This window comes from Chiloscyllium plagiosum, chromosome 6 (genome assembly GCF_004010195.1).
Source record: "Chiloscyllium plagiosum isolate BGI_BamShark_2017 chromosome 6, ASM401019v2, whole genome shotgun sequence".
Classification (NCBI taxonomy): Eukaryota; Metazoa; Chordata; class Chondrichthyes; order Orectolobiformes; family Hemiscylliidae; genus Chiloscyllium; species Chiloscyllium plagiosum.
Window position 1 is genome coordinate 68,017,884 of NC_057715.1, and position 27,117 is coordinate 68,045,000.

The following is a 27,117-nucleotide window of genomic DNA, read 5'->3' on the forward strand; positions in this document are numbered from 1 at the left end:
CACCATAAATAATTCAAATGGCCTGAAGCAGTAGATTCGTTAGGAGAATTCTGGTCTCAAGTAAGAGAAAATCTAACCCTCTGTCTCAATCCTTTGGACACAATAATAAGCTTTGATCATGGTCATGAGTGTCTAGTGATTCTTCTCAAAAGTGTTTTGGGACTGCAGATGGTAAGCAGTCGATTCCAATTGTTTAATCCCCAAACTACTAATGCTATCTTGGATAAGTGTTAATGCAAGTGTATTCCTTGATCAGACTGTACTTTCATTGGTAGGCCATAACGAGTAAAAAAAAACTTAGTTTTTCTATTACCACTTTACTTGGATTGTCCTGAGGGGAATAGGCTGGAAATCCATAACGATAAGGATAAATTCATTTACAGTTTTAGTTTCAGGTCATGATCCACCACAATCCATTAGCAATGGCTGAGTGCTTCCTCAAAACCTGGTTTAATTTCATTTTGAAGTTTGCCGACAACTTGACAGGTATGGCATGTTTTACAAAACAGCATACCTACATGCAAAACTTGCCAGGTAAAATCCTTGATGGAACACTAGAGTTTTTCAAATCCCTGTGTGCTGCAATGCAAACTTCATGTGTGATTTGCAACACCTCCCTTCAGTAACAGATGTACCACCTTCCATTCCTCATCTAATAGTCTGAAAAGTGATCTCCAATTCCTCATCAGCACTTTGCTCTGAAGGCAACAGCACTGCATGACTCCTTTGGTCTCCACCTCAGTATGAGCTGACTTGCAACTGTGATACCTCTTCATGTTATTCCAGCCATTTGGTTTGTCTCTAGCGCCATCTTATTTTTGACTATTTGTAATTATCTCTGCCTTAACTAATCTGTTGATACGTCATCTTTCACTTGTTTTTCAGCTGTTGGTACTTTACCCACACTGTTTGACACTCTTCACCTGCCAACACTCCACTCACACTATTTGCACTTATCTTAATTATCTGAAATAATCTTGCCATTATGTCTCCACCTATATACTCTGTGCCTGTGTGCTTCCTTCCATTTCACCTGACAAAGAAGCAGCGCTCCAAAAGCTTGGGATTTTAAATAAACCTGTTGGACTATAACCTGGTGTCATGTAACTTCTGACTTTGTCCTCCCCGGTCCAACCCCGCATCTCCACATCACAACATAGTGAAATTAGTCACTGACCCTCAAAATTTCCCCAATGATTCCTAACCAGACTCTGAATAACTAATACCAGAGTTTATGAATGACCAATGTCAGACAACAAAAAAAGTTAACAACAATTTATTTGTAATACAGTAGCTTTAGCAGATTAAAGTTAAATAACAAGGTAATCTCGTTAATGTCAATGATTTAAACCCAATCTTCTTTGATTCTACTCCTACTCTCAAAGACAGACAAACAAACAAGTAAAAGATGAAAGAAAATCTGAGATAGCCAGTTCAATTAAGCAGTCTATGAACCATAATATCACAGCCACACGCGATTGTCTCTCGCTGGGTTTCTGAAGTCACCAGTCAATGAAGACAGCTTCTAGTAGGCTCCGAACAATATTCACTTGATTCTGAAAATAGATTTATTGCTCTGAACTTTCAATAAGCTTACAATCATTCATCCATTCTGTAGCTTTTGCAGCCACGGTCCTTCTGACAAAATAACAGTTCAAAACCAGTTTCTCTTTCCCCTCCCCCCCCCCCCCCACCCCCAAGCATTCTTTTGGCACCAACCACCCTGTGAGGCCCCCATTAACATTCAAAAGTCTGTCATTTATTTCAGCATAATGCCTCTCTGGGGTTGAAATGTCTATAGAGAACTTTGAACAAGAATCAGCTTACACTTAACTTCCAGGCCTGGCCTCATAAGCAAAAATTAGTTTGATCTCATTTTCTCTTAAAAATACAAGCTGTTGCTCACAACTCAAAGGTCACATTCAGCTTTAAACTCTCATTTCACAACTCCAAACCAAAATGATAAAAATAAAATTTAAAAATCAGTGAGGATTCTTTTTAGATTACTTAGTGTGGAAACAGGCTCTTCGGCTCAACAAGTCCACACTGACCCGTCGAAGCGCAACCCACCCAGGCCTCTTCTCCTACATTTACCCCTACACCTAACACTTCGGGCAATTTAGCATGGCCAATTCACCTGACCTGCACATCTTTGGACTGTGGGAGGAAACCAGAGCACCTGGAGGAAACCCACCGACACGGGAAGAATGTGCAAACTCCACACAGTCAGTCACCTGTGGGTGGCACGGTGGCACAGTGGTTAGCACTGCTGCCTCACAGCGCCGGAGACCCGGGTTCAATTCCCGCCTCAGGCGACTGACTGTGTGGAGTTTGCACGTTCTCCCCGTGTCTGCGTGGGTTTCCTCCGGGTGCTCCGGTTTCCTCCCACAGTCTAAAGATGTGCAGGTCAGGTGAATTGGCCATGCTAAATTGCCCGTAGTGTTAAGTAAGGGGTAAATGTAGGGGTATGGGTGGGTCGCGCTTCGGCGGGTCGGTGTGGACTTGTTGGGCCGAAGGGCCTGTTTCCACACTGTAATGTAATCTAATCACCTAAGGCGGGAATTGAACCCGGGTCTCTGGCGGGTCAGTATTCTCATACTGACCCCAGACTCTCTCAGCTAATACTTGACTTGGGACTTTGTCCCAGCAGGAGCCTCCTGGTCAGACACTGAAAATTATTTTGGATGTCATTAAAGTATCCCTGAAGAGGTCAAACATAGATCAAACTGGCTCATAGAAGTTCCTGGTTTGTGACCAAGCAAAATGTAGAAAACTCATCTGGGAAGACATCAAACAAAAAGATACAATGTCACGAGCACACACAGATGAATTCAAGGTGTTGCAGGGAGTGCACAAACCACTTAACAACCAAACTATCCACTCCTACAAGTATGACAGTCTGCAGGTCGCACATTGGACTTATCAGACATTTCAGAAATTACTGAACCAGGATGGAAGCAAGTTATCCTTGACCTGAATTGACTTTTTTGAAGAGGTGAAAGTGTGACATCAAGCGACACAAGATTTTGGGTCAGGTGACCAAATGCTTGGTCAAAGAGATACATTAAGCATCTTAAAGGAGGCAAAGAATAGTAAGGGCTGCATTCCAGAGTTTGGATCCTAGGCAAATGAAGTGACAGGCACGAATGGTGGAGTAATTGAAATGTGGAAGGGACTGCTAATATCTTGGGATTGGAGATTACACTGATATAGAGGGAAAAGGCCATAGAAGTATCTGAAAACAAGGATGATAATTTTAAAATCTTAATGTAATTGTAGTGCAACTAAATGGGTTAGAATTGTTAGTACTTGTTTATGGCCAGCGAAGACTCAATAGGCCAAAAGGCCATTTTCTATGCCAGAGATCGCTATGATTAACTCCAGTCCTGAATTACAGAAGGTAATACAAAAAAGGGAGGAGGAGAATTGGAAATAGAGAATGTCAGCTGTTGCTTGCCCCAGTCTCAAGAAGTTTAGTATAAAGGAGAGTTGATTATTTTTAAATCAAGGCCAAGTTCAATAAAAATGTTAAATATTTTATTGCATTTTTAGCATTTATCTTCAATCCTTGGTATCCATAAAACCATTACAGTGACAAAAAGACAGTTTATCATGCTGACTTTTTAAGAAACCATAGATAATGTATCCATGGACGTTTCTGCTTCAGGCCCTATTTGACCCTGAGACGAGCTTCTGACTCTATATCCTCTCTATCACAAAAGACTACTGCTGCTTCCTTAACATCGCTTACTTCCACCTATAGCTCAGACTATCAACAGTTGAATCCCTACTCAAAAGTTTCTGTTTCTTCCAGACTCAATTATTCAAATACTCTGCTGGCCAAGTGCTACACATGTTTTACAAAAGCTTATCTGAAGTTCACGTACCTGTATTTAACCAAAACTCAGTGCTAGTCACTCATCACCCAATCTTGCTGCTTTACAGAGATTCTCAGACCACTAATCCCTTGAATTTAAAATTTCTCATTGTGCTCAAATCCCACCCTTTCTTTAATGACCTCCATCCTGCAGCCCTTTGAAGATCAACATTTCTGTTTTGGATCTCTTGCCCATCCCTATTCTTTACTCAACCCTCACCCAAACACAGGCATGGCCAAAACATCCAGGCCTTAAGTTCCGCAATTCCATCTGAATAGATATTCTCTATAAAACTCTCCTTAAAATCTACTTCTCTGATTAAGACTTTAATCATTAATCTTAATATTCTCTTATTTGGCCATATTTAACTTTATCTGGTTATTGCTTGTGAAGCACATGGAACATTTCCTACATGAATGATTTTTCTTTTCATTTCAGATTTCTCAAAAGTCAGAATTTCCGCATAAAAAGGAACCTTCCACACAAAGAAGATTGAAAATATGCCTTTTTAATGAGATTCTAATCTTTCACTTCTTTTGGGGAAGGGGGAGGAGGACATCAAGGCAAATTGTGTCAGCTTTGGTTCAGATGAAATATTTTTGCTTGAGTCAGAGGACCTTGCATCCAAATAGGTAATCTAGGAAAACATTCAAGGCTGAGCTGAGGGAATGCAATACCCTCAGTGATGCCAAATATCAGATGCAGCTCTAAGTTGTTGCCATGTAAAAAAATCCAGAGCAACATTCGTAAACTAGGGGTAATTTCAGCTTGTCCCGATCTATTAGCTCAGCCAGATCTATCAGGGCAGATTATCCAAATATATTTGGGAGCCTGCTGTGCAAATGCTGGCATCATGTTTCCCTGTGTCACTTTGGTGAGTACTTTAGAAATTACTTCTCATGCTGTAAGCACTGACAACAATCCAGGAATGTGAATACAGCCAATACAAAAATAAGTTATGTATAAACAGTGGTGTAGAATCACTGTACTCATAATGCAGAGGCCCAGGCTATAGGGGCATGGGTTCAAATTTGCTATTAATTAATAAGTCTGAATTTAAGCTAGCTGTAATTTCCTTAAGGGAAGGATCGCTGCCATCCTTGCCTGGTCCGGCCTACAAGTGACTCCGAATCCACAGCCCTGCAGTTAGCTCAACTGCCATCTGAATTGGTTGGCCATGCCATTCAGTTCAAGAACTATTAGCAATGGGCAACATTGCTGCCCTTGTCAGCAATACCCACCTCCCAAACTCACGGATTTATTTATTTTCTCCATCACTGATGTGGTGGCATTCCCCTCAATTCATGTTTCTGTTCTTTATCCAAGACTCATCAAGACAGAACTTGCTTGCAGAGACATACAAATTTTTAAATACCCCAATCTGAATGCATTTCTTTCAGTTATGCACCTCTAGCTTTATACTTTGGAACAGCAGAATTAATTTTTGAACTGTTTATAAATGTGGGGTTTCTATTGATATAAAGAAATAAACAGCAGCAAGTCAGCTTCACTCATAGCTGTGTTTCAATAATCTGATAAAAGTTTCTTTTCCCCATGTTATACAGTTTTGTCCCTGCAAAATCTTTATGATTCCTGGGTCACGACATTTAGACTGAACAAATCCTCCTCCAAACACAAGTCACAGCAATACAATTTCCATCAAGTCTATTTTAATTTTCTGCACTGCTTGTTTGGCATTATATCAAGAAATAAATGAAAACTAGCATCCACACTTAGGGGTCCTTGATAGGAAAATGTGTAACTTACCTCATCCAAAGCAATCTATGAATTCATTCCCATCTCACTCCCACCAGACAGAGCACAGCTCCGTTCCTATTGAAACTAGTGCAAATTATACATTCACCAGCATGCTCACATGTCCAAACCCAAGCAAGACACTTCCTACAGCATCCGCTTCAATGAAGGTTTACAGAGTCAGTGGTCAACATATTCCTCAAATCTGATCCCACATCACTGGTGCTACATCACGAGCAAATGAGCGCAGATACAAGGGATCTTCCAGCCAGCGTTTTCTAATCATACACTTGAACTTCATATTAAAACCCCAACAACCACAGCAACAGAATTAAACAGCAAATATCATAAAACTTAAGTATTTATCAGCTATCAAATCATGAAGTTTGGCAGATATCATCCTTATTATTCAGAAATAGGGGCACAAGTAAACATCTGCTATTACAAGTCAGCCTTGAGAACTTACTGCACTGAGTCGAAATTACGAGTGCAAACCCCTATCTGTGGAGATTAGAGCACAAAATCTGAGTTGATACTTCAGTGCAGTGGAATGTTACACTATTAGAATCTTCAGATTATAAAGACAACAAAGGCCCTCTTGAGTACAAGTGAAAGATTTAATAACACCATGAATATCAGATGAGTTCTCTCCAGTGGCCATGAGAACATTTATACCTCAACCAATGTAAATTGGGAGGAAAAAAAATCATGGAATGTTTATAGCACAAGAAGCTGCCATTCAGCCTGTCATGTCTACTTCCAACAGGGGTAGCTTAGCCAGTCCCACTCCCAAATCTTTTCCAAGGCTGTACAAATTTATTTGATCCAAATAATTATTCAATTTGCTTTTCAAAACCATGATTGAATCTGTCTTCACCACACTCAGACAGTGCTGTCCAGATCTCAACTGCATACACATGGTTTGACAACAGCCTTTTGTTCTTTTGCCTTTCAAATTAAATCAATGCTCTCTATTTTACAATCTTCTGTTAACAGGAACAATTTCTGTCCAAATCCTTCTAGGTTTTGAGCCAATCTCTTCTTTAAGAAAGGCAGCACAGCTTCCCCAAGCTATCCTCATAGCCCCTCTTCTCTTTACCATCCTCGTAAAGCTTTCCTATACTCTGAAGCCTTTGCATTCTTGTGTCCACAAATGTAGTCAATGCTTTTATATCGATTTATAATAATTTCCTTGCTTTGCTACTCTATATCCTTACTTATAAGCCCGGAATTCTAAATGTCATAATAACGAGCTTATCAACCTGCTCTGTCACTTTCAACCATCAGTAAACCCAGAACCCCATATTCCTGCATCCGCTTCAGAAATGTACTCTTTGTTTTTTTGTCACCTTTCTGCACTGCTCTGCCTAAATTAATCACTTTACTCTTCTTAGCATTAAAGACAACAAGAAAAAAGTGGCAGGCAAAATTCAAAGTCTATCTCTACCTTCAAGTTTCACAATTAAGTTATGATGTCATCCACAAATTTTGCCAAGTATGCAGATCTAAGTCCTTCATACGGACCAAAAAAAGGCAACGGACCTAATATTGAGCACTGAAGTATCTAACCATATATCTTTCTCCATTTTCAAAACAAAACAATACATTTACTATGATTCAACCAACTTCTATCTAGATTGTCATTGAACCTTTTATTCTATGGGCTGTACCTTTGATGGTAAACCTATTATGTGTCACTTTATCCCAGATCTTTTGGAAGTCCACTCATAGCAGTTCGCATTACACTAAAACAAAATACACAATTTGTCTTCAAGTATGGATTGTAAAGAAAACCATCATAAATTTGTTGAAGTGTCTTAATTTTGTTTCAGGTTATTGTTTCCAAAAGCCTTCCCATCACTGAAGTCAAACTGACTGGCCTACGGTTGCTGGGTTTACTCTTACACCTTTTTGAACAAGAATGCAAGGTTTGCATTTTTCTAGTCCTTTGCAATCTCACAGCATCAAAGATAGAGAAGATTACACCTCTGCAATGTTCATCCTTACTTCCCTTAGCATCCTCAGATGAATGATATCAGGCTTTTATAGCTTGCTAATGTGAAGCACAGCTGGGCTGCTAAATTTCCCTCTGTTGATTTTTATATCATCCAGAATCTCTCAGACCTCTGCTTTTGTGACCTAACATTTGTAGGGGAGGTGAAGGCCAACTGGTATTATCACCAGATCAGTGGTCCAGAAAACAGCTAATGTTCTGGGGACCCTCGTCATGGCAGATGGTGGAATGTGAATTCAGTAAATATCTGGAATTAGGAATCTAATGATGACCACGAAAACACTGTCTACTGTCAAGGAAAAATCCATAAGGTTCACTAATTTTCATCAGGGAAGGAAATCTACCATCCTCACCTGAACTGGCCTACATGCGACTCCAGAGCCACAGCAATATGGTTGACTCTAAACTGCCTTATGAAATGGCCTCGCAAGCCACACAGTTGTCTAAACAAAAAAAAGAGAACTATAATGATAATGGCACTGATAATGGCAAAACAGCCTTGTTGACCCTGCACAGTCCTCCTTACTACCAACTGGGGGCTAGTGTCAAAACTGGAATAACTGTTGCACATACTCGTTAAGCAACAGCCTGACATTGTCAGGTATAATTCCAAAAGTGTGACTGTGTTGGGAGGGATTTGCCCTGGGAATCCTCAACATTGACTCCAGAGCTCATGAAGTTGCATTGGGTCCAACATGGGCAAAGAAACCTCCTTCTGATTACCATGTACCATCCTCAATCAGCTCATGTATCAGTACTCTTCCATATTGAACACCACTTGGAGGAAAGTTGAGGGTGGAAAGGACACCAAATGTATTATGGGCGAGTGACTTGGTAACAGCATTACAGATCAAGCTGGTCAAGTCCTAAAGGGTATAGCTGCTAGACTGTGCCTGCAACAGGTGATTGAACCAATGAGGGAAAAACATAATTGACATCACCCTCACCAAAGTGCTTGGTTGCAGACGTATCTGTTCATGAGTGTAAGAGTGACCACCACCCAGATCTCATGGAAACAAAGTCCTGCCTTCACATTGAGAATATCCTCGAGAATGCCATTTTGCTTCACATTTCCTTTGTCATTTTCCCACTGAACTTTTGATATCTTTGTTCTCACTTGTATTATTAAACTATTGTATGCACCCTTTTCTCTTTCATTTTACTCATGCTCTGGCTTTTATATCTTTCCCTCTTGCAAAAACATTGACTTTATTCTTGTCTTTAAAGACAGCCTATTGTCCCAGAGTTTTGTTCATAAATCTTTGATTCCAGTTTACCTGGGACAGATCTTACAAATCCTTCTCTTGAATAATTATTTTTACTTTGGATTGCTCCCTATCATTTTCACAGCTTACCTAATCACTATAATACTGAGTACGGTATCAGAGAGGTTCTGCGATTGACACTTGGGCCACTTAACTCAACTCATTGCACAAAGCCAGCACTTTACTTGTTGGACTAGAAATGTACTGACCTGGAAAATTCTCCTGAACACTTCAGGAATTCTTCTCCCTGTTTCCTCTCTACACTATTACTATCCCAGTCTATATTTTGATAATTAAATGACCATTTTAACCCCATTATAATTTTCCACACCTTTCAGAATTCCATTTTTTTCTCTACATCTTTCCTATTTGATGGTTTTCAGAATATACTTAATGATGTAATGTAAACTCTACTGTTTCTTAGTTCTAACTCAGATTCTGTCCCTAATTCCTTTGGCATCCTTGCTCACCAGCATGGTAGTATGTTCTTAATCAATATTACCAGCCTCTTTTTTCTCTTCCTCTACGTTTTTCTGAAAGATGTTGTATCCAGGAATTGTTAGGAGTGTCCTGGAATTGTATTGAGCCACAATCCTTCATTGTCACATTATATTTTGTACATTCAGTACACCAGCTTTTTATACATTTAAATTCAATAAATCTAATTTAGACCTGGTCACACTTCTTCATTTGATGTCCTACTATTTCTTGCTCCAATGTTACATAGCTTTCAATTCCCTGGGTTTCTGTTTTGACCCATTGATGTTACCTTCTTAGTTCCATCCTCCTGCCAAATTAGTTTAAACCCTCCATAAAGTCAAGCAAAAAATAAAGAACATCTGGATCACTAGCATGTAGTTCTTTCTGCAATGTTGCTGCACACAAATATCTGCGCTAAATCTGACAGTTTCCAAAGTGTGTTCAGCAGTTTGGGCAAACATGAAGCATATAAGTGAGAGTTTTCTTCCCCTTTATAACAATGAAAATATATTTATACCAAAAGTCAAAGTTGAATACATAAACTCAATCTAGAACTGTGGCAGTTGCATAATGACACATCAGTGAACTGACCCCCACAGCAAAAGTCCCTAGCTTCACCTTCCATTGAAGACAGTGAAGAGAACACAACCAAATCTGCACAAGGCACAGATCTATTCCATAACAGTAGATTATCTGAAATGTCATAGCGACTACAAGCCCCACACCATGGAAGACATCGTATTATTATGTGTAAAGATCTGTTCTGGGTAGGATTTCCATTTCTCCGTTCAGCCTCTTAGGAGGCCACTGAATGGATAATCATAATAATTGGGATTTCTCACCAGACGGAAGTAGAACGCGATAAAAGAACAGACCTGTAGCACCAATAATGTCCCTGCAGATGGTTAAGAGCTACCTACGAACATCAAATACATTTCTTAATCGTCGCTGAATAGCGAATAACGAGACGGTTCCTTTTAACTCTACTTCAAGCGGCACCCAGCTCTATTCACTATCTCTCCCCGCATCCATTAACCCTTGCACACTGTGATCAATTTACACATCTCTAACTAGCAGACCCTCGACCCCAGTGACCCACTCCCTCCTCCACTACTTCTCCTCCTTACCCAAGCCTCTCGGTCCCAACTGACGTCTTCCCTATCAGCCTCACATCCGGCCCCTTCCAATACGTTTCCGACCATGTGACGTCTCCGCAGAACACCTTGTACTATCACGTGATCTAGACCGTAGCGCCTCTCTCTCCTCCCGCCACGAGGGGCGCTGCTGACTCGCTTCTTCCCCCTCCCTGCCCCTTGGGAGCATTCCTACCCATACCCCGAGTCATCAAACTGTGGCGTCATTGTTTAGAGTCCCGCTCGGCGGTGTTCTCTTCCCCAACCCCCTCAAAAGAAAGGGGCAAAACCCCCCGGCGCAGTAACCCATACCAGGCTGCTCCACGCTCTGAATGTGACGTCGGGACACTGATTGGTGGAGCGAAGGTCACGTGGCACTGGCATTCTGGGAGGTTCTGAAGATGGCGGTTATGGCAGTTGGAATGAGGGAATTGGATTCGCATTTGCTGTTGCATCCGGAGCTTCTGTCTGGGGACTTTCTCCTGCAGCTCCTGGAGCAGGTGAGTGTTATGGAGTGTGTATCGCTAAACGCTCCCATATCCTGAGCTAAATCTGGTGCTTATAGGCCGCCAGCTGCGCAGGGTCCGAAGCGGTCGTGTTGTTATTGTTTGTGTGTAAGCCATCCCCTGAAATGAGCAACTCAGTTACCAAGAGTGGATCATGGAACCTCAGGAATTTGTTTGGCTGAAATTGATTAAGGGCTTAGGGCGTTATTGGGTTAACCTGTTTGTGAAATGGCTACTGTAACCGAACACGTTCCTCATTGGGCAACGCAGGTAGCAAGTCGTCGTCTTGAAATAGGTGACGGTGTTATTTTGGTATTTGCTGAAAAGCTAAACTTTATAAACTGCTGTTTAGACGGTGTTAGAGAAGCAAAACACTGCAGATGCGGGCAATCTGAAATAAAAATAGACGACTGCATGAAATGTTGCTGCCACTAATGCTGTTGGACATAATTTTAACTATGTTAAATTCTCAAGTAGAGCGAGTACAAATTTTACTCTTGGGATTTAACTGGAAGGATATTTAGAGTAGCGAGGATTGTTCTTGGGGGAGATTTGATACGAGTGTGTGAGATGATGGGTTTAAATAAGGTAAATTGGGGAAAATTTTCACTCGTTAGTACAAAAACTAGAGCGTGCAGTTTTAAACTCTTCTCACTAAGGTGTGAGGAGGAATTTTGTGGCGAATGACAATTATTTGCAAGTTGCAGCCCGTGGAGGTCATAGAGTCATATAGTCATAGAGATGTACAGCATGGAAACAGACCCTTCAGTCCAACCCATCCACGCCGACCAGACATCCCAACCCAATCTAGTCCTACCTGCCAGCACCCGGCCCACATCACTCCAAACCCTTCCTATTCATATACCCATCCAAATGCCTCTTACATGTTGCAATTCTATCAGCCTCCACCACATCCTCTGGCAGCTCATTCCATACACGTACCACACTCTGTGTGAAAAATTTGCCTCTTAGGTCTCTTTTATATCTTTCCCCTCTCGTTCTGGACTCCCTGACCCCATGGAAAAGACTTTGTCTGTTTATCCTATCCATGCCCCTCATAATTTTATAAAGCACTATAAGGTCATCCCTCAGCCTCTGATGCTCCAGGGAAAGTAGCCCCAGCCTGTTCAGCCTCCGCCCGTAGCTCAGATCCTCCAACCCTGGCAACATCCTTGTAAATCTTTTCTGAACCCTTTCAAGTTTCACAACATCTTTCCGATAGGAAGGAGACCAGAATTGCACGCAATATTCCAACAATGGCATAACCAATGTACTGTACAGCTGCAGCATGACCTCCCAACTCCTGTACTCAATACTCTGACCAATAAAGGAAAGCATACCAAACGCCGCCATCACTATCCTATCAACCTGCGATTTCACTTTCAAGGAGCCAAGAACCTGCACTCCAACGTCTCTTTGTTCAGCAACACTTCCTAGGACCTTACCATTAAGTGTATAAGATTTGCTTTCCCAAAATGCAGCACTTTGCATTTATCTGAATTAAACTCCATCTTCCACTTCTCAGCCCGTTGGCCCATCTGGTCCAGATCCTGTTGTAATCTGAGGTAACCCTCTTCGCTGTCCACTACACCTCCAATTTTGGTGTCATGTGTAAACTTACTAACTGTACCTCTTGTGCTCACATCCAAATCATTTATGTCAATGACAAAAATAGAGGGCCCAACACCGATCCTTGTGGTACTCCACTGGTCACAGGCCTCCAGTCTGAAAAACAACCCTCCACATCACCTTCTGTCTTCTACCTTTGAGTCAGTTCTGTATCCAAATAGCTAGTTCTCCCTGTATTCCATTAGATCTAACCTTGCTAATCAGTCTCCCATGGGGAACCTTGTCGAACGCCTTACTGAAGTCCATATAGGTCACGTCTATTGCTCTGCCCTTATCAATCATCTTTGTTACTTCAAAAAACTCAATCAAATTTGTGAGACATGATTTCCCAAGCACAAAGCCATGTTGACTATCCCGAATCAGTCCTTGCCTTTCCAAATACATGTACATCCTGTCCCTCAGGATTCCCTCCAACAACTTGCCCACCACCGAGGTCAGGCTCACCGGTCTATAGTTCCCTGGCTTGTCTTTACTGCCCTTCTTAAACAGTGGCACCACGTTTGCCAACCTCCAGTCTTCCGGTACCTCATCTGTGACTATCGATGATACAAATATCTCAGCCAGAGGCCCAGCAATCATTTCTCTAGCTTCCCACAGAGTTCTCGGGTACACCTGATCAGGTCCTGGGGATTTATCCATTTTTAACCGTTTCAAGACATCCAGCACATCCTCCTCTGTAATCTGGAGACTTTGCAAGATGTCACCATCTATTTCCCTACAGTCTATATCTTCCTTATCCTTTTCCACAGTAAATACTGATGCAAAGTATTCATTTAGTATCTCCCCCATTTTCTGTGGCTCCACAGAAAGGCCTCCAGGAGAGGCCCTATTCTCTCCCTAATTACCCTTTTGTCCTTAATATATTTGTAAAAACCCTTTGGATTCTCCTTAATTCTATTTGCCAAAGCTATCTCATGTCCCCGTTTTGCCCTCCTGGTTTGCCTCTTAAATATACTCCTACTTTCTTTATACTCTTCTAAGGATTCACTCGACCTATCCTGTCTATACCTGACATATGCTTCCTTCTTTTTCTTAACCAAACCTTCAATTTCTTTAGTCATCCATCATTCCCAATACCTACCAGCCTTCCCTTTCACCCTGACAGGAATATACTTTCTCTGGATTCTTGTTATCTCATTTCTGAAGGCTTCCCGTTTTCCAGCCGTCCCATCCGTCAGTTCTTGCCTAATACCGTCAAAATAGATCTGGTCTATCCTTTTCCATCACTATTTTAAAACGAATAGAATTATGGTCACTGGCCCCAAAATGCTCCCCCACTGACACCTCAGTCACCTGCCCTGCCTTATTTCCCAAGAGTAGGTCAAGTTTTGCGCCTTCTCTCGTAGGTACATCCACATACGGAATCAGAAAATTTTCTTGTACGCACTTAAGAAATTCCTCTCCATCTAAACCTTTAACACTATGGCAGTCCCGGTCGATGTTTGGAAAGTTAAAATCCCCTACCATGACTACCCTATTATTCTTACAGATAGCTGAGTGATTTCAAAAATAAATTGGATAGGCACTAAAGGGAAATAAAATTGCAGGGCTACAAGAATGGAATGGGGCATTTAAACTGAATTGAGGCATTTGAAAAGGAGTTGGGATTATCTGTAGAAGTAAGCAAATATGGGGAGAAGGCAGAATGGCATTATATGCATTGTTCACCCAGAGCATGGGTGCAGACAGTGGCAGAAAGCTTTCTGTACTGTATGAATACCAACTCTAATTTGTACTGCGGAGAGTTGGCATACAGATGATAGGTTTAATGGTCGTCCTTTGTAATGACTGCTTTAATTAACCTGTTCAGATATAGGTAAAAGTGAGGACGGCAGATGCTGGAAACCAGAGTTTAGATCAGAGTGGTGCTGCAAAAGCACAGCAGGTCAGGCAGCATTCGAGGAGCAGGAAAATCGTATTTCAGGCAAAAGCCTTTCATCAGGAATAGAAATATAGGATATGTCTGGGACATGAGTCTTGAGCCTGGACCTTCTGACCTAGAGGTTTGGACATTCCAACTATTATTTTGACAATAATAAGCTTGTTGTAATTGGGCAAAAAGAGAATAATTGACTTGAGTTATGGGAAGGCGTAATTAATTGATGGTGTCTTGAATTAATGTGCAATGTGCCTGACCGCTAACCTCAATAGGCAGATATGGGGGCTTCATGCAGTTTTGATTAGCAATAGAAAGCACAATAATGTTATAAAAGTGATATATCTAAAGCACTTAATATACTGTTTGCTTTCAAGTTGCTCACTGCTAGTTTTTTTCCGCTATGGTTTAGAACATGTCATTAGGTAGTCTTACAGCACAGAACTGACCCCTTGGTCCAACTCGTGCATGCTGACTCAAAATCATTGAATTTTGCAAGTGTAAATATTGCACGAAATGTGTGGGTTTCAAGAAGTAATCTCAATCACCACATTCTATTGAATCTGAGACATTTGCTGTTTCAGCAGCTACTGTGCCATCAAAAATTTGGTAACTGTGGAATTATTATTTGGTTTCTATGTTTGGTACTTTCATTCCTATTGTGATACTGTATAAATCTGTTGGGAAGTAATATGTACAATGTTGAAGGTATCCAAGTGCAATTGTTTGTAGAATTTAACTAGATCTGCATATTTTATTCAGAGAAAAATACCTACTGAGAACCTGCATGAAGCTCAGAAGGATCAGATTGTTGAAGTGTACGTTCAGCATGTCATTCCACTGCCGCAGAGAGAGCTGCCCAAGAGTAGATGGGGGCGAATGATGGCTGAGAAAAGAGGTCAACAATCCATGTGTATTGCACAGATTAAAAGGCATGTAAATGTTTTTGTATTGTATGGTGAATCAAAAAAAAATCATTGATTGCTTTATCTTTTATTTAATAAATTCCTAATTGTTTCAATTATGTTTTTGAATTTGAGCTGAACGATGGTTATCAGCAATGGTTTTCACAGTCAGCATTAAAAGAAAATGTAAGCACTCACCATGGCCCTATTTAGATGTGAATAATAGGCTGGTGACTTAAGAAAACAAAATTCAGTTATCAATGAAATAAAACTAGTACTTTAAAAAGTAATTAGTAATAATATTTCAGCTCTAATCAGTTCTGTGAAGTTTTGTTTTTAAACTGTGCATGCTACAGACTACAAACTCACTGAATTAATTTCAGTAAATTGGGAAAGTTGAGCTACAAATATCTGAATAATGAAATTGCCATATTTGTTTTGTTCTCAAATATTTCAATGTTTACTAGAAGCCTTGATTAACATACCTAAATTTGCTTGATATAAATTCAAATGTATGCATGTGTTCATTCTATACTATTTGTACTCTTGAAAATTATACCAATTTATGATTTACTCATGCAACCATGGCATTATTGAGAACCATTTTTCACTTCAGTCTTAAGTTTGTTTCCAACATCCCAGGTGATTTATTTGCAACAAAACAATTTGTAGTGACTTGCAAATGCTTAATGTTATACCTCGAAGAGTTGCAATTTCTTTTAATCTAATTAAATATCCTAAACACATTTTGATTAATGACTGCCAAATAAATCCATGATGTGATGGTCCTTGCCATTGAAAATCTGGTTATCAATATTCCTGCTGAGATCCCATGTTAATTTCCCTTGCACTGTAGTGTCACAGTACTCGTAGATAACTCATTAAAATCACCGTTTATTGTTTGTCTTATTTTATTCTTTCATGCAAATCTAAGCATTGATGGCAATGCCAGCATTTGTTGCTCATTCCTAATTCACCTTGAGAAGGTGGTGAGCTGCTGCTTATAGTGTCGTACCGCATTGAAACAGACCCTCCAAACTTTTATTATTCATGGACTTAACTAAATGTCTTTTAAACATTGTAACTGTACCCACATCTAGCACTTCCTCTGGAAGTTCATTCCACACACTACCCACTGTGTACATTTTTTAAAAAAAGTCCCTCGTATCTTTTAAAAATCTTTCTCCTCTTACCTTAAAATGTGCCCTTGAGACTTGAAAACCCCCACTCTATGAAAATACACCTCCTATTCACCTTATCTATACCCCTCATGAATTTATAAGCCTCTATAAGGTCACCTGTCAACTTCATATGCTCCAGTAAAAAAAGTCGCAACCTCTCCTAACTCGAACCTCCATTGGAAACATCCTGGTAAATCTTTTCTGAACCCTCTCCAATTTAATAATAGCCTTCCAACAACAGGACTACCAGAACTGGACACAGTACTCCAGAAGGGGCCTCACCATTATCCTGTATAACCTCAAATTAAAATGCCAACTCCTATACTCAAAGGTCAGAGTAATGAAGGCATGCGTGCTAAACACCTTAACAACCCTATCTATACGTGCTGCAAACTTCAAAGAATTATGTACCTGAACCCCTCGGTCTCTTTCACCACACTATCCAAAGCCCTACTTTTAACTATACAAGTCTAGAGTTTCTTTTATTAAAATACAATACAAATGAAACTTCACCTGCCATTCTTCAGCCCATTGACATGATTAATCAAGATCTCTTTGTAATCTTAGGTAACTTTCTTCACTGTCCCACTATACTAGTGTCATCAGCAAATTTACTAGCCATGCTTTCTCATCCAAATCATTTATATAAATGACCAAGAGAAATGGACTCAGAATTGATTCTGATGGAACACTGCTGTTAACAGGCCTCCAGTCCAAAAAACAACCCTCCACCATCACACTGTCTCCTGCCGTTAAGCTAACTTTGCATCTAGTTGGGAAGCTCACCCTGAATCCCTTTTGATCTAGGTTTACTAATCAGTCTACCATGCGGAGTCTTGTCAGTGGCTTCATGAAAGCCTAAGTAAACCATGTCTACCACTCTGCCCTCATCAGTATTCTTGGTTATTTCCTCAAAAAAGCTCAATCAATTTTGTGAGACACAATTTCCTTTGTACCAAACTATACTAACTATCCCTAATCAGTCCTTGCTTCTCCAAGTGCATGTAAATCTTAATTTTCAGAAAACTTCCAACAACTTGTCCACCACCAAAGTCAGACTTGCAGGTGTGTAGTTCCCAGGCTTTTCCATACATCCCTTTAAAACAAAGGTACATTAGTCACTCTCCAGTCATTCAGCGCAGCACCCAAATTTGTAGATGTTAGAAATATTTCTGCAATTTCCACCCAAACTTCCCACAAAAACCTGGGATACACTCGACCAGATCCCAGAGATTAATCCATCTTTATATTTTCTAAGACTCCAGCACTACTTCTTCTGTAATGTGCATTGTTTTCAAAACATCAATATTTATTTCCCTGAGTTCTCTATCCCCCATTTCTTTCTCCACCCCCCATTTCTTTCTCCACACGCTTCTACAATTGATCTGCTGCAGGAACTTTCACAGTATTCTTCAGAAAGGAATTTTGAGTTTTGATCCAGTGGTAGCAAAGGCAATATAGTTCCAAGTTGGAGTTGTTTGTGACTTAGAGGGGAACTTGAAGATGATGTTCTCATGCGTCCGTTGCTCCTAATGTGGTTTTGTCTACATCAGAGAGACTGAGCACAAATTCATGGACTGGTTCAGGGAATATCTGTAGCCTGCAGGCTCCAGTCAACCCCACCTTCTGGTTGCCAGCCATTTCAACTACCCCACCTCCCCCAATGACATGTCCATCCTGGGCCGCCTCCACTGTCAAAATAAGGCCACATGCAAACTGGGGACCGAACACCTCATCTTCCTCTGTGGGAGCTTATAACCATATGGTCTCCTCATGGAATTCGCCAGCTTCCAAATTTTCCCAACCCCCACCTCATCTTAGGACCAGCCCTCCATCTCTACCCCACCCCCTTGACCTGACCTAACCTGTCTGTCATCTTTCATGCCTATTTGCTCCACCCTTCCCACTGACCAATTGCAATCACCACCTACCTGCATCCACCTATCTCCATCCCAGCTACCTTTCCCCTCCAGCCCTCAGCCCCTTTCTCCCTCCCCAGTCCTGATGAAGAGTTCTACCCGAAACATCGACTCTTCTGCTCCTCTGCTGCTTAACCTGCTGTGCTTTTTCCAGGCTCCACATTTTATCGACTCTTCCCATTTGTCTAGTGCACTTGTCCTTCCTAGGCCATTGAGATCATGGTTTAGAAAGTGCTGTTGAGAAAGACTGGTTTCTGCTGTGCATCTTGCATTCCTACACACCAGGACTATTCTGTACCAGTGGTAGAGGGAGTGAATGTTTACGGTTGTGATTTGAGTGTAGTTGCTTTGTGTTGAATGGTGTCAAGGTTAAGTGTTGCTGAAGGAACATCTTACAGACAAGTGCAATAGTGCAATGCATTCTTTCACAATCCTGATTGTACCCTTGCAGAGTGTGAATAGATAGCAAGTCAAGAGGTGTGTTACTCACTGGAGGATTTCCCAGTTATATGGTTGGTCCAGTTCAGTTTTTGTACATTGGTAACCCTTAGGATGTTAGTAGTCAGGATTCAGCAATTGCAATGCCATTAACTATCAGTGTGAGATGGTTAGATTCCCTCACTGAAGGGGCATTGCCTGGTATTTGTGTGGTGGGAATATATTAAAACACACAAAGCATTTAATAGTTGTTCAAGGACAGGCTCTCTATTGATCGATATTTCACAGAAGAGAAATAATTACTGTAATAAATTGCATGATTTTTCATTTCAAGGCATTCCATTTTGACATTTTAATTTGGTGTTCAGCTTATAGTCATTTATCATTTACTTTACAGACCAACAATGGAGGGCTCGAGGAAAAGACCACTTATTGTGTTTGATGGCAGCTCTACAAGCACGAAAATAAAGCTCAAAAAAACCGAAAATACTATGGCAGATCAGCTAAAACAGTTGCCGACAGGAAATATGGGTACCACCCACATGAATAAACTATCTGTCCAGCCAAGTGGCACAAATATTCTGACCGATAATAATGTGGTCAAAAGTCCAGTTCAAGGTGTTGTACCTAGCAATGATATGGTTACCATGAAACATGGAGGTGTTATGCCTTTGAAAACCTCTCCATTGCCTTATCCAACATCTGGAGGCACCAATCCCATAAAACTAAAGCGAGCACTTGCAAAAGATGGAGAGGGAGATGCACCAGTAAGTTTTAAAATTTACCGTTTTTAGCCAGACCTGACAGGACATGAAGAATGTTTTTGTTTTTGTTCTTGCCTGCTTGTGTAATTGAGATGTAGTAGTTGTAATGTAACTTCTTATGGAATTTTCTGAAGTAACCCTGAACTATTATCAGTGAAAGAACAGATTCTGCTGTAGAATGGTATTAGAACAGATTTTATTATATTGATTGGAAATGATTTCATAAATAGTGTTGTGTAATGGATTAAGTTAGTACATTTGTCCAATAAACATTCTCATGTCTGAGCTTACATTTGTTGGTTTTTTTTGTGATATTTATTGCCTAGCATAATTAGACTTATTTCAATAAAAAATGATATACAAGGCAACCTATTCCTAAGTCTCATTCCAGCATCAGTTCTCTCTGCAGTTTCCTAGTCATTGTTATAAATTATAATTTTGAATACAATGCATACTTGAATTAATTTTTAGTTCTGTTCAGATCATGGGTGCTTCCTGCTAGTTGTTTGAAATGAAACAGTGTATTGATAGAACTTCCTTTTGCCTCTACTTGCTATCTATTTTTTTAAAGGAAAAGATGAGCCAGAATTTAAAGAGTTTACCTAAGTAATGCAAGATATTTTTAATTATAAAACATGGGCTGTTTTAAATATTCCGCATTTGTTGCTGTGAACTGTTTAAAGTAGCGTCTTGTTGAATTGCAGGTGGTATTATTTGAGCTTAAAATATGCTAGAATGTGAATTTCTTAACCTGCTTGAATTTTTCAGTTAATGTCTTATGGATGTGAAGAGCTTTTCGGCTGAACAAGCTCTCTAGCAGGTCCTGAACTGTCGTCCATGAGATTCCCATACACCACAGCTGCTGAAAAAGATAATTAAGCAGTAAAGAGTGGCAGTGCTGCTTTCCTTTACTTTGCTTATGATTTACGGGGCCTTCTGTCGGCCTGCTCAAATATCTGGGAAAGCTCTGGAAATTCTGGTGCAGTGTAAGACCTTATATAGCTTATATCTGTTAATTCAATTTTCCTGACTGTTGTTTTGTGTTTAGAGAATGGACTTTTCCAGGGGAGAAACATGTGTCACCTATTCAGAATCATGGATGATTCTGAATGCAAGGAGGCCATTTGACCCATCTTACTTTTGCTTTGTAGATGATAAATCTTTCCAATTATCCCAACACCCTGCTCTTTCTCGATCATCCATTCAATTTAGTTTTCTTGTTCAGTTTTGTTCGAATATTTTCCTAGCTGCATTCCAGACCTGTCACAATTGTGTGTTCATCTGGCTCATGAAGATTGAAAGATTTAATGCTGTTTATAATTGACCTCATAACCAAGTGATTATTCATCTGTGAGCTAAACCATATTGGAAAGCCTTTTGGTAACAGCATTTTACCCTCCTTGTTAGCTCTTTCTTATGTTTGTGTACTGCTGACAGTATAAGGTAACATAGGAATAAAATAAACCAAGTGATTTGGAACCAGTTCATTTTATACAGAACTGTGAAGTAAATGAGCTACCAATGCAACTTATTGAAGCATAGGCTATGTGAATTTTTCAAGAATAAGTCATTACTGTGGTTATAGGAGTGAGGGTTATACATGGAAACCGTAGACACATATTAGGACAGCGGCTTTTGTAGGACATAAGCACCAATATGGAATTGCACTTGATTTCTATTGTGGGTAGATCAATTTTCCATGTAAAAGTATGGTTCGCTTTTTCATTTCTTGAGCACATAAGCATCTCTCTTCACAAATCCTCCTTTTATGCACTGTTTAGTAACTGTCCTTAGATATGGTCAATTCTCTTCCAGAAGGGTAGTCCTGTATGAGAGAGGCAGGTTGACATCTGTTGTAGGAAAAATGCTAATGTACAGCTTCCCTTCATATGAAGTCCTTTAGGATTTCCAGTCAGTCAACTGCTGAGGAAAAATTACCAGAAAGATGATTAATGAAAGAACTATTCCTAACAAAGCACCTAAAAATCAAAGTAACAAATGAAACTGTGAATGAGACAACATACATCCTGAGTCAGTAAATATGAGAAGCAGACTTCGCAATGCATGTTTGATTAGAAAATTAAGGGCTACTGATGTGGGGAGTAAAAATTTCATGAGTGATATATTTTACTATGCAACTTAAGGGTCTGATTGAGATTCTTTATAATGTCTGCTTTTGACTTGCATTCAGACATCAAGACTAAAGTAATTCATCCTGATAGACAGCTTTTGAAGACAAAACATGTCAAAGGAAATAAATATTAAGTTTCAGGATGATTTTTGCCACTTCTACTGGATATTCAGGAGAACAGATACAATGTTACAAATTTTTAATATCAAGGATCAACCTGAAAATAGCCTTTTAAGCAAAGAAGACATGGGTTTTAAAAGTAGATGGATTAATTGGGAAAGTTATTGCTCAAAATTGAAGGGTCTTTTTTAATAACTCGTGGGATGCGGGCATTGCTGACTGGGCCTGCTTTTATTTTATCTTGAATCAGGTAGTGCATCCCAAATATTCATAGCTCACTGCAAAAGTTTTTTTAAAATTTATTCATGGGATGTGAATCAGCATTTAATGTTTGTCCCTAATTGAGATGTGGTGGTGAGCCACCTTCTTGAACAGCTGCAGCCTGCAGTGAAGATACTCCCAACAGTGGAGTGACTCTTCAGCACTACAGCCTGGATGGGTCACGGCCCATAACCTTTATTGTATCCAATATTTTGTTCAGAATTGGACTCAATATTGAAGTTAAGGTCCTATCAGTAATTTTCAAATGTTTAGTATAACTTGGTTTTGTATTTGATGGCGTAGAATTTATTTGATTTTGTTGCCTGTATGGCTTGCATGGTGTTCAGCATTAATGTCATTGGGGAACAGCTAGCAGCACCTTGTGCCCAAGGATTCTACATTGTGTAATGGTGCTACATAAACATTTTTTCTTCCATGATTTCCAAATCTCGCAAATTATGGAAAATTATGGCTAATGCATCTACAAAATATTTGCCTGTTTCTTTTGATAACCCCAGCATGGAATTTGTCATGTCACCCAGTTATGTGGTCAAGCAGTCGAGGTGTTGGATTATGGGTCCAGTCTCTTCTGATGTGAGTTTGAATCCCAAAAATTTAACAAATTTTTGAGATGGCCGACTGGTTAGCACTGCTGCCTCACAGTGCCAAGGAGCCGAGTTCGATTCCAACCTTGGGCAACTGTGTGTGTTTGCATGTTCTCCCTGTGTCTGTCGGATACTCCAGTTTCATTCCACAGCCCAAAGATTTGCAAGTTAAATGGCTTGGCCATGCTAAATTGACCCGTAGTGTCTAGGGATGTGTAGGCTAGGCAGATTAGCAATGGTAAATGTGGTGTAACAGGATAGGGTGAGAGTTGAGTCTGGGTAGGATGCTCTTTGGTGCAGACTCAATGGACAAAATGGTTTCTATCTACACTGCAAGGATTCTATGATTCTAAATTGTAAGGTTCTAAAATTTTGTCCATTTTAGAAGTGTTATTTTGAGTATTATCATTTTTAAAACTTACATTTGCACCTCTTGCACTTTCTCCCTATCCATTTTTTTTGGAGCACTTCCATATTTTGCATTTATGTAAACTTTTTGTTTGTTTCCTTCAATACTTTCCTAAAATCATCTGTAAACGTACTGAGGAACTTAGTGTAATCTAATTCCAGATATTTTGCTCATACTTAATTGGTATCTGTGGCCTTTAACGGACACTCTTGGGCATTAGATGGAAATTAGTTCTTTTGAAGGATTTGACTAGAATGAAAAAAATATTTTAAATCTGTTACTGTATCTATAAGAAGTACTTTGCTCAAACTCCTCTCTCTCCTAATCAATTAACCACCTTCATATTTTCAGGTAAAGTAATTCTGTATTTATAGTGATAGAAAGGAGTAAGCTTTTTGGAATGCAGGAATTGTTATACAAGCTTTCACATCAAGGTCCATGTGATTACTGATCCATCTTTTGTGCTTTGTGCAGTATATCTGAGAAGCTGGGTTTCCTAGCTTTACAAAGGGGATTGTGTTTCTGAGCAATCTTTCATGAGTCCAGATTGGAATATGTTTGTTATATTAGTGGGAGAAATTTAAGGAATACTATTCCTGACTGGACTACAAGGACTTGATGAAGGTGTCTGAACTGCAACATAATTCCTGTTTTTCAGCAGCTCTGTGACGAAAGTGCTAATAGCAAATGAAGACATTATTTTTTAATTTTCATAGTTGAGTTAACCCCCACCACCACACCAGTTTCTGTTTTAAGTATCGAGTAAGGTTAAGTCTCACGGGGTGAAGGTAGATCTAGCCAATTGGATACAAAATTAGCTTGAACATGGAAGATCCAGTGGTCGAGAGTTATTTCTTAGACTGGAAACCTGTGACCTGCAAAGTGCCACAAGGAATCTGTGCTAGGTTCACTGTTGTTCGTCATTTACATAAACGATTTGAATAAGAATTTAGGAGAGATGGTTAGTAAGTTTGCAGGTGACACCAAGATTGTTGATATAGTGGATAGTGAAGAAGATTATCTGGGAATGCAGCAAGATCTTGATGAACTAGACCAGTGGTCTGAGGAGTGGCAGATTTAGTTTAATTTTGTTAAATGCAAGGTTTTGTATTTTGGTCAAGCAAACCAGGGCAGGGTTAACAGAGTCAATGGTTAAGGCCCTGGGCAGTGTTTTAGACCAAAGAGATTGAGGAGTGCAGGTTCATAGTTCCTTGAAGTTTGAGTCACAGGGTGGTGAAAGCAGCTTTCAGCATGCTAGCTCTCATCAGGCAGAGCATTGAGTATAGGAGATGGGATGTGTTGTTGCAGCTATACAAGACGTTTGTGAGGCCACATTTGGAGTACAACATGCATAGGCTGTTATTAAACTAGGAGTGCAGAAAGATTTACCGGGATGCTACCTGAACTGGAAGGTTCAAGTTATAAGGAGAGGTTGGATATCTAGGAGACTTTCCCTAGAGTGTAAGAGATTGAGGGGTAGCCTTGGAGATGTATCAAATCATGAGAGACATAGATAAGGTGGATAGCAGACAGCTTTTCCTCATAGTAGGGAAGTCTAAAACCAGAGGGCATAGATTTGGGGGAGAGATACAGAAGGTCCAGAGGGGCAATTTTTTTCAGAGGGTGGTGAGTACCTGGAACAGGCTGCCAGAGGTAGTGGTGGAAGCGAGTACAATTTTATAATATAAGAAACATTTAGACAGGAACATGGATGGGACAGGTTTGGAGGGATTTGGATCAAGTGAAGGCAAATGGGACTAGTTTAAATTGTGAAAACTGGCTGGCATGGGCAAGTTGGGTCAAAGGACCTATTTTCATGCTATAGACCTCTGACTGAGTCAATGATTTATTGAATCCCTCAGGCAGTCTGGGATATCTTTCTTTGATGGAGAGAAATTTGTTAAGTGCATATAAGACAATTTTCTGATTCAGTATTTGGATGTACCTACCAGAGAAGGTGCAAAACTTGACTTACTCTTGGGAAATAAGGCAGGGCAGGTGACTATTCCTGTCAGGGTGAAAGGAAAGGCTGGTAGATATAGGGAATGCAGGATGACTAAAGAAATTGAAGGTTTGGTTAAGAAGAAAAGGGAAGCATATGTAAGGTATAGACAGGATAGATCAAGTGAATCCTTAGAGTATAAAGGAAGTAGGAGTGTACTTTAGAGGGAAATCAGGAGGGCAAAAAGGGGACATGAGATAGCTTTGGCAAATAGATCCGCTGTACCCTAGAACTCTGTGAGAAGCGAGAGAAGTGATTGTTGGGCCTCTTGCTGAGATATTTGTATCATCAATAGTCACAGATGAGCTGCCAGAGGAAGTGCTGGAGACTGGTACAATTGCAACATTTATGAGGCATTTTATGGGTTTATGAATAGGAAGGGTTTGGAGGGATATGGGCTGGGTGCTGGCAGGTGGGACTAGATTGGGTTGGGATATCTGGTCGGCATGGATGGGTTGGTCCGAAGGGTCTGTTTCCGTGCTGTACATCTCTATGACTGTATGAAGATGTTGGTGCAGATTCTACTGTCCAAGCTCCGCATCAAATTATGCCCTATATTTTAGTACTGATGTTGATTAGAATTGGTTTCAGTTCAATCAGTGTTTCCAAGGAGCCAACTGGCAGACAAAGCAATTACTAGGAAACTCCAGGAGGAAAAGGTGACCTATTTCACCCACTGAATATATTTATCACTTTTTATTTTTGATTCAGATTTCCAGCATCCACAGTATTTTGCTTTTGTGAAGCTGAGACGATAGTTGATCTGAAATGATAGGGAGTGTATATCAGAACTGTATATTGGCATACATTTGCTTTGGCTAATCTAATTTAAGTTTAGTGTTTACCGGGTAACCCAGATGGTGGATGTCATGCAGTTGAGCCCTGGATGTATGGCATATCTTTCCATAACACTTTCATGCTCTAATAAACAAAATAGCCAGAAAATATGTTTGCTTAATGTTTATAGATATTACATTGCACAGTTAAGTTGCATTTGCTCATATCTAGTGCTGATGAACACGAAAAAAAATCCTGAAACTTTTACGTTCTAAATACATTTTGTACATCTTGGCAATTTAGTCAGTACATTATTGCTGAAGTAGACTCGATGTGCACAGAACAATTGCATGTTATTTAGTATTGCAAATAATACTTTGTTTTTGCCTGCAGGTGGAGTTAAGATCTACAGAGCCAAAGAAAAAGATTCAACATATTACCTGGCCGTAAGGTCTGACAGTCCTGTTTTTACAGAGAAGGTGTTACATTTACATTTTGATGTCATGCCAACTAGCCTGTTGGAAATGGCAGACTGGAAAACCAACTGGGAATAAGGCATCCATTAAGCAGTTAATCGATGTCCATGATCCATTTTGGTTCTGTAAAATAGACCAGCCAGTGAAGTAATATCTTTCACTGAACAATTTTATACTATGATACAAATTATATACTTCAAAACAGTTTTGGATATCGTTGCTTTCTGTTTGTGAAAGGAACAAATTCACTTGAATAGAAATAGGAATATTCTGTCAGTCACGAATCAGGTATAATGCATCTCTTTATGCACAATTTACACAAGTCTGCATTTAACAATCTATATGTTTGGGCTAAATTTGAGACTTTTAAATACCTTTTAAGCTTAAAAAAAGTCACATCTGATTCTGTTAACAATGCACTGTAGTTTCCCAGATATTGTCATTTTCCAATCTTAAGTCATGAGAAAATATGGCACTTTAGTGTTGGCAACAAAAGTCTCTGCAAATAAAAACAATAGAAATCAACTACAGGTATTATGTACTAATGGAAACTTATGCCTCTTTAATAAATCCAGTGTGGATGATCTTTATGA

The 27,117-nt window shown here is 39.9% G+C and overlaps 2 protein-coding genes across 4 annotated transcripts in view; one reads left to right on the top strand and one right to left on the bottom strand.

Moving 5' to 3' along the window:
* Positions 1 to 10,615, bottom strand: part of tgfbrap1 (transforming growth factor, beta receptor associated protein 1) — a 60,250-nt gene extending 49,635 nt beyond the window's left edge. Inside the window, exon 1 of one of the 3 annotated variants that reach the window (XM_043691747.1) lies at positions 10,520 to 10,615. The gene's annotated coding sequence lies outside the window, so the exon portion shown is untranslated. Of the gene's footprint in view, positions 1 to 9,121; positions 10,248 to 10,267; positions 10,432 to 10,519 lie in introns of those variants that run through there. The other 2 variants (XM_043691750.1, XM_043691748.1) reach the window with 2 other exon arrangements.
* A 208-nt stretch (positions 10,616 to 10,823) lies between these two features.
* On the top strand, positions 10,824 to 27,117 carry c6h2orf49 (chromosome 6 C2orf49 homolog). Its single transcript, XM_043691751.1, has 4 exons — positions 10,824 to 11,025; positions 15,299 to 15,468; positions 19,377 to 19,746; positions 26,442 to 27,117. The coding sequence occupies exons 1-4, from the start codon at positions 10,927 to 10,929 to the stop codon at positions 26,496 to 26,498; spliced, it is 696 nt and encodes a 231-aa protein (XP_043547686.1). The 5' UTR covers positions 10,824 to 10,926; the 3' UTR covers positions 26,499 to 27,117.

Excerpts from the sequence above, each read along its gene's own strand:
- c6h2orf49 (XM_043691751.1), top strand. The coding sequence starts at position 10,927 with ATGGCGGTTATGGCAGTTGGAATGAGGGAATTGGATTCGCATTTGCTG. Across the intron at positions 15,469-19,376 it reads TGTATTGCACAGATTAAAAG|ACCAACAATGGAGGGCTCGA; the intron begins GCATGTAAATGT and ends TTTACTTTACAG. Across the intron at positions 19,747-26,441 it reads ATGGAGAGGGAGATGCACCA|GTGGAGTTAAGATCTACAGA; the intron begins GTAAGTTTTAAA and ends TTTTGCCTGCAG.